The 11,201-nt window shown below is 33.0% G+C and overlaps 1 protein-coding gene across 1 annotated transcript; it reads left to right on the forward strand.

The window, feature by feature from the left end:
* The first annotated feature begins 1,419 nt into the window (after positions 1-1,419).
* On the forward strand, positions 1,420-9,520 carry LOC139491882 (IgGFc-binding protein-like). Its single transcript, XM_071279797.1, has 4 exons — positions 1,420-1,729; positions 2,772-2,879; positions 3,980-4,084; positions 7,882-9,520. The coding sequence occupies exons 1-4, from the start codon at positions 1,516-1,518 to the stop codon at positions 9,108-9,110; spliced, it is 1,656 nt and encodes a 551-aa protein (XP_071135898.1). The 5' UTR covers positions 1,420-1,515; the 3' UTR covers positions 9,111-9,520.
* Positions 9,521-11,201: the final 1,681 nt, after the last annotated feature.

The following is an 11,201-nucleotide window of genomic DNA, read 5'->3' on the forward strand; positions in this document are numbered from 1 at the left end:
AATATATACAATGTGAAAAGCCATGCTGCTGGAATAGGTCGGGAAAACTGTCAGAAATATAAAATTCCATAACATCTTTCTTGATGTTGTCTGTTGTGTTTATACTATCAACCAATTTTTCACTTTTAATGGACACATTGAAGAGGGGGGTAGGACGTAAAAGTATTGAAATTGCCGTCATCCCCTTAAAACAACTAGAATCAAATGGTCGACTGCTCCTTCTTCAGGTTGTCTGACATAACCATAGGCGGATCACCCCCTTTTCTTTGTGGGAAAAATTGTGGTTGATTATGTAGGGAATCATTGAAGCACGACTGGAGTGCCTCCCTCTTCGCCTAGGTCAGTCAGCCCCCCTTTTATGAAAAGTTCTGGATCCTCCACTGATAACAAATGGAAAAAATGTCTGATTGTCACCTATCAATTAAATGTTGACATACGTTTCAGTGAAATTACCTGCATGTAAACTGGAGGCTCTGTCTGAAAGTGAAAATTCCACCCGATTTCAAGTCGATCTCGACTATCACCACCAATCATGCGGTCTATTTTGAGTAAAATCTTGACTGTTTATTCGTCTGTTTCAAATTTGTTTTACTCACAGTTGGTCAGTCAACTTCATTCCACTTCCAGCCATGCTTTCCATGTTGCTCAACGCCGGGGTTTACAATTCATCGAAAAGGGCGCTAAATTAAAATGAGGCACTTTGACGAGGTAAGCAAAGAGAGACAACTCCTGCGTAACGAAGACGACGCTTCAGCGATAAAAAAATATTTGCTTATCTCAAAATTGATTCATAACATTTAATGTAAAAAATCAATACTATACAATTTGTTAGAATAGTTTGAGACCGTGTTTAAACTCATCTGACAACCATTGAGAGAGAATTGTAACAATTTCGGTGCTGACGGTAACTGGTCCTCGGCATCTTCAAAGCTCGTACGAAATCGGACGCCGTAAAAAGTAAATTTCTGAGAAATTTAGTTAATTTTAAATACCGACCAATTGGAATTTTAAAGTATTTTTGGTAACCACTTTCCTTGTCAAAGGATAGATTTAAATGTTCTCACGTTAAGAAGATAAATGAAATATACTGACAAAAATGACGGTAACTGGTCCTCGACCAGTATAGAGCATGGCATGAAAGAATGATTTCTTAAAAAGGTTTTTTTTCGCTGAGACAATGTTTGGAAAAAATGAAGACAGATATAACAAAAAATCCTACTGCTGCAATTTAATAGAAGTAAGAAATCTTATGAATGTAAACATCAAAGAGTTCATAACTTCAAAATATTGCTTGAATAAACAGCTTTTCTGACATTTAAATCATAACAATACACCGTAACCATGACAAGTTAACGAGTTCACCATATTTTCATCCAATTTTACGAATGATTGTCACGTGGTCATTTGTTTCCGTATAATACTTCCTCATGTGTTTTATAAATTAATAGGATCATCAACACTATTAGTCACTAACTAGTTTATTTTAAGTGGTGTTACATTAGTAAGTAAATAAAGATGGCTGAAATACAAATGCAGGATTACGAAGAAATAAGAAGAGAGAATGATGACCATAAATACGACGATTTAAAGATCGACGAGAAAACAGTCAAAATAGACCACGTGTTTGTTCCTTCATGGAAGAAATGGATTAAAACGAACTGTCTGACACTAACCATATATATGGTGTCAACTGGATTTGTACTGACTGTTATTTATTTTACTGTTATAGGTAGGACAGAAATAAAAGCATTTTCATTCTCGAGCATGTTTCTCTGTGTTTTTGCAGAATGAAAAATACCGTAAAGACTTAATCGCTAATTCAATGTTCTTCAACTTTGTACTTGTTTGGCTTCATAACTATTTTGATCTGTACTTCACTGGTGAGTCTTATTTAGACGAAAAGCACGTCTGGCGTATTAAATTATAATCCTGGTACCTTTGATGACTGTTCAATCACTATTCTTAGTCAACAAATGGTGATCTTCTAATATTTTCATATAGATAAGGGAATTGTTTACAGCAATGAAGTTACATTTGAATGACACTCGGTGGATGAATTTTCATGAGAGGGTGAAATATTCACTTTTAAAAAATTGTTACATAATTATAATATATATTTTTATATGTATTTCACAATTCATTTATTGACTGACTTCTAGAAATAGCAATACTATTCTCTTACGGTTGTGATATGATATCTATGTCTGGCATTGATAGATATTACTTGTATTACACTGTATCCATAATAACTACAACTATCACACATTACTTGACATAATTATAAAAAAAAGTAAATGTATTCACTACACTTATCAGATTGATGAACGGCAGGAAATTAATTTAGAGACGGCATTGATTAATTTGCAATGAGTTTGACTGTTCCTCTGGTATCTTTCGCCCCCGTTCTTTTACAACATTTGCTAAAACAGCAGTGCACACAGCTGGATTCATATAATTTAAAGCAAAAACTATTAAATAGCTTACTATACGGCTTGTGCTTTGTTCATTATTGAAAGCTGTTCAGTGACACCGAAGCTGTTTACACCACTGGTGGGAAGTTTAATTCGTGAAATGAAACAACATCTTCTCAAACAGAACTTAAATATTGTTTGTCATCTTAAAAAAATTAATCTAGAAAAAAACCAATGATTTTATATGGTATCTAAATTTATTTCAAGGTATCACTACTATTATTTTTTCCTCTGAATGAAAATCTAAGCTATATTAATTTGTCGTGGCTTGCAATTTAAGGTTTTTGTTTTTTAATTTAGCTCAGCTAAGACAGAAATTATTGGATATTGATATGAGATTGACAGCAATTGAAAACAAAAATGGGACGAAACTGCGGGAGAGCGAAAACAGAGAGAGTACCGACTTAGGTATATATGAATCAACACAATGAACAAATACATCTAATGTCTTTGTTTCTTACGTCTATCTTATCGAGCTCTGTTTTCATATTTAGGAGGAAAGATCGGCAAACCTCTCAAAATGATTATTCCTATACCCACATAAAGGTGAAGAATGAATTAAAACGTACGATTGTTCATTTGTGAGTTTTTGAGTGTCGGAAAAGGTAAAAAGTGTATTTTATAAATACCTGCAATTATCTTGTCCTTTTCTCCCCCTAAATACATTTACACCATACACACTGCATTTTTCTTTATATTCCATGTCTGAGGGGGTCATTTCATCAATTGATCTTAAAAAAATTAAAAAGATTGAATTTAGAAAAATTTTGCTGAGCGCAGACTGATACGACCGCAGAGGTCGAACTCTGAACATTCTGAAATTCTAAATTTATTTGAATTTCGTAAAAACATAAAACTATTACAAATCAATATATACAAGGCTGTAAACCAAACTGAATATGCAATATCCCCATCATGTATGAGTGTAAGGGTTCATTGGTATCCTTTGTTGATGAATGTTTATTGGTCTATTTAGATAGTTAATTAATTTATATGTGTTTTTCTCGGTAATGTCTTGTTTGTTAGATGACTTAGTCAGGTATTTGAGACAGTCTTATACGTTCATAGTTTATATGCTCCAACTGGTTTAAATACAGTCTTGTACAAGGAAAAGAAATTTCTGAAAAACAATAGATACAGTATTACCTTACGTCGAAAACTGCTTTAACAAGTGTATGGAGATAAATGACTAGGCTTATTCCTTCACAAGTTCTACTTGAAGAAGACATGTTATGATCAAAGATTGATTGATTAGTTATTGAACGTCAAGTATCTTCAATAGGAGAAGAAATCAGCAATAAAACAACAGTCTGTGCAACCATTTTGTTTGTAATTTATCTAAATGAAAATATGTTTTTTATTCCCCTCGTTTAGAGAAACGTAATTTATCTTTAATACGTGTTCATATCAATTTTATATCACATTTACACGTACATTCATGATATTAACACATTTGTACTTGTGCATTTTAGTTCAATACTTTTAAAAGATGATTTAATTTATTCCAGATACTCATATAACGTGTTACAATGGTGGAATCTCTAAACAAAATAATAATGAATACATATGCGTCTGTACAAAGGGATTCCTCGGTAAACAATGTGGATATTCTGGTAAGGTATTAAATATATAAACAAAATTAGTTCGGTGGGCCCGAAGCCCAAGTCTGGGTTTACTTTTTATTTGTGTACTAATTCTATTGGATCAGGAACGTTTAGACAACAAAAAGGATTGTTGAATCAGTATATCTATATATACTCTAGTTGTCAGAATCATTTTCAAGTCAGGACACATTAACACATATGATGTCCTCAAATACTTGAGTTTGAATACGCCTGAAGAAAAATTATTGTTTAACAATTAACATTTTTAACGCGGTAGTAAGACTTAAAATTGTACTGTTAAATTATAAAGTGAATTACACAAATAACTAGCGGCTTTTTGGCAGGTTTAGGTATCAATTCTTGTGCAATCATAATTATCGTTTAGTAAGGAGTTATGTCAAGTTCATGAATAGTGCGGTTCTCTGACTTGTTAGTAAGAGAAAGAAACCCTTGGTTGTGTATAGGTTTTATAAACCGTTTTTATGGCCACGCAACGAAGTTGTCGGTGTCATATAGTTTTACCCTTGTCCGTCATTCTGTCTTTCTGTCATTCTCTCACTCCGTGATTCCACAACAAACCATTATACGGAGTTTTGTCTAAACGCCTACAGATCAAGTTTAAGTTTCGTTCCGCTCCGCTTATTTATACCAATATTAAGGGTTTCCAACTTTGAAAATTGTTGAAAATCTCAGTTATACGGACTTTTTCTTTATACGACTCTAGATTTTGAGCTGATTTTTTTTATATGTGAGACTACCATCATGTTTGTGTCCACATGTGTAATTGAAATTGCAGATTTTTCAACTTTTTGAGACGGGGTCATTCGTGTCGCTTTGACACATCTAGTCTTAATTTACAGTACTGTCGTTTATACACCGTGGTTAGGAATTTAATTTGCTAGATTTACAAACGGTTTGTTTAAATACAACATGATCATGAAGGCATTAGTTGTAACATTGTAGACTAGATAATTCGGTTATCCAGGGAGTTTATATGTTGTAAACAAGCTGAAGTTATCATATATAAATTAGTAGGTTTACAATTGGATTTTTCGATCATTGAGATTAAATAAAACAAATCCTAAAAGCTGAGTTAAGTTGCAGTCATATAGAAAACAAATTTGAATTGATAGAAGGAGGGCTACACGTAAAATCTTGTGGCGATGCAAACCTCTAGTTTCCCTTCAAAAGCTTAATATGACATTATAAGGTTTTGGGATACGGGTGGCATAACCCGTTTGGTTCTTTACTGCCAAATTTAATTTTCTCAAGCAAAATAGTCTTGATGAGGTTATGAGTCTTATATTTGCCATCTTTGAAATGCCATAACGCTATTTAGGGAAATAAGTTGGAGTCCCAAAATTTATGTGAATTTCAAGATGTTTAGTTAGGTAGGTTCAACGTATGTTATTTAAACACTTATGTGTGATTCTTTATTAGCCAAAAACATAATACATGCATTGTGCAGAGATAATTAACATCCTTGAAATTATTGAAAAGGTTCGAAACCGGTGTTCTCATGTAACGTTGTAGTTGTTTGATAAGTTCTGAATGCATAACATAATAGAGTTTATCCTTTCAGATTAAGTGCCCAGCTCAGGGTTATCTGGCTTAACCTTAAAGCATTTTTCAGCATAAGCATGAACGTAATCCATTGAGTTTGCCTTTAAGTTGATGGGCTAGGGAAAATGAAATTCCCGGTGGTTATTTTTAGCAATTATTCTAGTTGATCATTATGTACGATGAATAAGTCCCAAAACAGAACATAACTAGGAAGACTATATAAAAGAGGGATGAAAGATACCAGAGGGACATTCAAAGACAAAGTGACAACGCCATTGCTACAAAAGAAAAAAAACCCAAACAGACAAACAAACAAACATTAGTAAACAAAACAACAACGAAGAAAAAATAAGACTAAGCAACACGAACCCCAACAACAATAAGGGGTGATCTCAGGATAAAAATCGGAACAATGAACAACAGCACTTGGGAAGATTGAAAACGACGTTCTGTTTGGTAAAGGTTTAGGTTGTTATGGGTTCGTGTTGATTATTCTTAGTTTTCTATGTTGTGTCATGTGTACTATTATTTGTCTGTTTGTCCTTTTCATATTTAGCCATGGCGTTGTAAGTTTATTTTTCATTTATGAGTTTGACTGTCCCTCTGGTATCTTTCGTCCCTCTTTTATACCCTCTTGAGGTTTAGAACTAGGATGCAATTAGTTTGATGACGGTTCACGAAACGACAAGAGATTTTTTTTAAATTTAAAAGGTCATGTATTTGTTCTGTACAAATTGTTTACAAATAAAGGTAACAGTAGTATACAGATGTTCAAAAATCGATAGAAACAAAAAAATCCGGGTCACAAACCAGAACCGAGGGAAACGCATTAAATATAAGAGGAGAATGACGTCACAACATTAAAATGAAACACACACAGAAACGAACTATAATATAACACTTGCCATATGCCTGAATTGGTACAGGACATTTTTTAAAAGAAAACAATGGTGGGTTGAACCTAGTTTTGTAGCATGGCAAACCTCCCGCTTTAATGTCCATGTTATATATAACATTTAAATGACAACACAACATTACAGGACTACAATACAAATAAATAGCAGAACATATTTGACAAAGAAACACACGAATAAGAGCTAACAAAAGGCACCAATTTTAAACTTTAATTCGTCAGAAGTGCGTTTTATTGCAAAATTGGGGTAAAGATGTCACATATTTTCCCAGAATTTTGGCCAAAAATAGAATTTCAAACCTCTAGAGGTTTTTCTGAAATTGTTTAAATATATCTATCACGAATTCAAAAAAAAATCATTTGTCTCTCGTCCATTTTTGTTTTATAAAACTGTGATAAAAAGCGTATAAAAAAAGTGTTTTTAAATATTCAGTACGGTGACATATAATTGTTAATTTCTATGTCATTTGGTGCCCTGTTGAGAGTTGTCTCATTGGCAATTATATCACATCTTCTTATTTATACTACAATACACCGGAGATCATCCCAGGTTTTATTGGGTTTCGTGTTGCTAAGTTTTTCGTTTTCTATGTTGTGTTATGTGTACTGCTGTTTGTCTTCTCGTCCGCTTCGTTTTTCGTTTTGGCTGGGTCGGTTCGTTTTTGACCTTTGAGTGTGATTGTTCTTTTGATATCTTTTGTTTCCCTTTTAAAACTTTATCCCTCCTTGCAAAAGTACCAACACGTACTGTTCATAGAAGGGTTTGTTTACAGTTTAAAATAAATAGTGACAATTAATTCTTGAAGAAGCAAAGTTATGAGAGTTCATCAGATCTGCACACATTTTTATAATGTCCTTAGGAAATCATGCACTAAACAACACATCAAAATAAGGTTATATGCGTATCCAGGCACGATTTATACGTGCCTGTTCGGGTTGCAGTCTGCGATAATATTTGTATCTGATGTGCTTTTGTTATATTCACGCTGATAGCTATCAAATTGAGAATGGAAATGAGGACCGTAAAAGGGATACAACAACTCGACCATAGAGCAGACAACATCCTATGTGTAGTATTATCGAATAAATGTCATATGAGTTTTACTCATTGTCACCAGTTCTTGTTCAAATCCTTTTCGTTGATGGATGGTAGACAATGTACTCCAACCCCAGTTATTGGAAGTATAATTGATTTATTTTATTATTAAATTCAAAAGATACTTTTAAAACTCGAGTATGAATTATGTAAAACCAAAATTCTTAGTTTTCTCTGGAAGCACTTTTTGCGAATATTTGTTACATAGTGTATTAACTTATATATTTTATACAGGTGGAAAAGACACAAGTTTCTTGGTAATTTTTCAAGAAAGACTTTCTTGTTGTCCGACAACGCCGAAAATTTTGGTAGCATCAGAAAATACAACACGTCTTTCAGTTCGTTATTTCAACGAGAACAAAATTCATACTATCACTATGGACAAAAGTAATACAGAATATAATCTGAGTAAAAGTGTTCTACCGTCTGATGGAATACATGTGGCTGGAGTAGAACTTCACTCAGATGAAGGAATAAATGTTTACGGATTTTTCCTCGGAGCCGGAGTCTCAGGGGGATATTCATCAATGCCTACGAGATTTGCCACTACCAAATACATTATACCAACTCTACCTGTATTTTATAGGTATAAAAATATGCTAGCACTTACACCAGTTTATCATAATACAGTTGTCAGTATATATTTGAACTTGAAAAGTGGTTCTATAACATATGACAACAAGCAGTATAGTAACAACGATACGATAAGAATAATGGTAAACAAGTATGACACATTTCAGTTATCAACTACATCAGACCTATCAGGAACATTGGTAACATCATCAAAACCAGTAATTGTTGTCAGTGGTAATCAGTGTAATATTGCAGTACCATACAATATGTATCTTGGTGGCTGTAATCCATTTATAGAATCAGTTTTACCCACTGATCAACTAGATAATATGTTTATAACTCCGTATATATCGACACGTTTGAATATCACTGTACGCATACAGGCAGTAAATAGTACTAATCTAACTATTAAAACTGGTAAAAAGACAATATCAAAAACACTTAACGCAAGAGATTTCTTTGATTTTTATTACAACACGATCTCTTTTATTTCATCATCTGAAGACATACTTGTCACGTCATATCCACACGGGTTAAGTGAAGGCACAGGAGATCCTTTTATGATGATGATTCCGGGTGTAAATCAATACCTTTATGAATATGACTTCGTAGTACCAACAGGGTTTGACAGCTACATAAGCATAATGGTGCAGAGCGATGCTACTGATGGGCTTTTCCTGGATGGAAATTCTTTAAAAAGTCAAAGTAGTGTTTTTAGCATTTCTGAAGGAATGAACAATTTTAGCACTTTCAGTCTGCCTATATCGACAGGGCTCCATCGCATAGAACATAAAAAGAAAGTACGGTTTGGTTTATGGATTTACGGCAATGGAGATCCTCGGGATGGTTACGGTTACCCCGCTGGAATGGCTTATAAAGCTTACAATTAAGTAAACTAATATTTTCCATAAACGAAATTGTGTTGTTGAGTTATAATTAAACATAACATAATGATTACCTTATTTCTCTACCTTGTCGCCGCGATATAGCCTTGTGCTAATGCGGCGTAAAGCAACCAACAATCAATCAAATTATTTCTCTACCTTTTTATTGTCACTATTTGATTTGTTTTGTTAATGATTTAACACCTCGAAGTCCTCTTTTTTTTCTCAATTATCAAATTTTCAGCACAGAACTGTATCTTAAAAATACACAACGGACCCATAGTGCACTATCAATAAAAATTATGTTATTCATTACAGCGCCATTATTTATATCAAAATCAGTTTTTTTTTAATAATTGTATCTGGCAAAATACGTTTTAATATATATATTTTAAAAAATAAAATAAAAAACGAAATGTCATATCCATTAACTTCAAATCTCCAAAATTTGTTTAGGATTTTTTTTTATACCTCAGACCATTGCCAAGCTTCAAGCAAGTGAACATAAAAAAGAAAAACCTCACAATTTTGCCTTATTTAATGTATAAACGTAAATGAAGCAAAGAACAACTATAAAACTACACATCAATCTGAAATAATGATAAAACCAAATGTTTGTGTTTGTGCATAGTACTCAATGGTCGATTAAATGTTAACCGACAAAAAACGGAAGAAGCAGAAGAAAAAACCCTATGAAACTAAGTCTAATTGAATCTATCAAGAAACACTTGTCATGAGTATTTTTGTTTGGTAACAACATAGGATCTTAGTTTTGTGAACCAACCAAGCTTATTTTATCGTCGAAGTCCCGTCTCAAGATCAAGGAAGTTAGGCTCCTTGGATAAATATTTATGAAATTCCTTGAGCAATATTTTTGTGCTACGTTCTTAATAAATTAGTGACAGAAGAACACCCCTAGTCTTTGGTGGGGTTCGTGTTGTTTATTCTTTAGTTTTCTATGTCGTGACATGTGTACTATTGTTTGTCTGTTTGTCTTTTTCATTTTTAGCCATGGCGTTGTCAGTTTATTTTAGATTTCTGAGTTTGACTGTTCCTTTGGTATCTTTCGTCACTCTCTTACACCTGTAGATCACTTGAAAGACTGTTTGTGCCGATTTAGAACATGCCATATTGCTCAGGAAGAGACTTTCGTTTTCTGAAGACGAAATGGACTATCAGAAGCTTGAAATATTGTAAGTCGACATGTTATAAAGATATAACCTGTCTATCAATGAAGATTGTTCGGGAATATTAAGAGCTTGGAGATATTGAAAAGACAGAGACATATGCCTATGGTTGATATTTCTATAATTTATGATTAAGGGTTAAGGGAAAGAAGAATACGCTTATGTGTCTTGTAGCGTTTAGTTTCGGGCAAAAGTTTACCATGTCATTAAGATTCATCGAAAGAAACGAAGAATTCTGATAACGTTGTTTTATTACTTATAGCGTGAATGGAGTCTTTATATCTTTAAAGAAATAGAATCTGAATCTATTTTTAAACATCAATCATTTTTAACAATACGTTAACACTCGAACTTGAACTAGTGTAGCCGAATTTTTTTTTTTAGCAATGAGTGTTTTCAATGGTCATGACTTTTTGAAAATATACACTACAAGTACAGATGAAAATCTATGCTAGCCTGATTTGAGATCAATATTGATCTTTTACTTATTTTTTTCGGTCAGATGAAAGCTGATAATTCTTAAAGATCTACTATAATTCGCTGTTTTGTGAAATTTTTGTTTTTAGTTTTCAGAGTTTGTAAATAAGTTTTACCCTGTACTATATTTTGAACATTAGCCTGTATATAAGATATAGAAACTTTAAATGTTATCTCCGAAACCAGAGTAATCAATCGAAATTTATAACTTGGCCATTTTTTTAAAAGAATTTTTTGTGTTACAGTCCTTGCAATAAGTTTACAACTCCTTCCCTTATACAAATAACTTTACTATAGTATATAGTAACTCATATTTTCTCATATTTTCTCATATTTTCTATGCATTTCATTTGCACATATCTGCTCTTTCGTTTATTGATGTTAACTTAAGACAAGTGATTTGGAATGATTCGCCTTCTCTTTTAAACAGAAA

The sequence above is a fragment of the Mytilus edulis genome, chromosome 10, assembly GCF_963676685.1.
Source record: "Mytilus edulis chromosome 10, xbMytEdul2.2, whole genome shotgun sequence".
Classification (NCBI taxonomy): domain Eukaryota; kingdom Metazoa; phylum Mollusca; class Bivalvia; order Mytilida; family Mytilidae; genus Mytilus; species Mytilus edulis.

What these genes read in the sequence shown, in the direction of transcription:
- LOC139491882 (XM_071279797.1), top strand. Translation starts at nt 1,516, where the DNA reads ATGGCTGAAATACAAATGCAGGATTACGAAGAAATAAGAAGAGAGAAT. An exon ending in TATTTATTTTACTGTTATAG is followed by an intron (nt 1,730 to 2,771) that starts GTAGGACAGAAA and finishes TTTTTAATTTAG; the next exon opens with CTCAGCTAAGACAGAAATTA. An exon ending in CAGAGAGAGTACCGACTTAG is followed by an intron (nt 2,880 to 3,979) that starts GTATATATGAAT and finishes AATTTATTCCAG; the next exon opens with ATACTCATATAACGTGTTAC.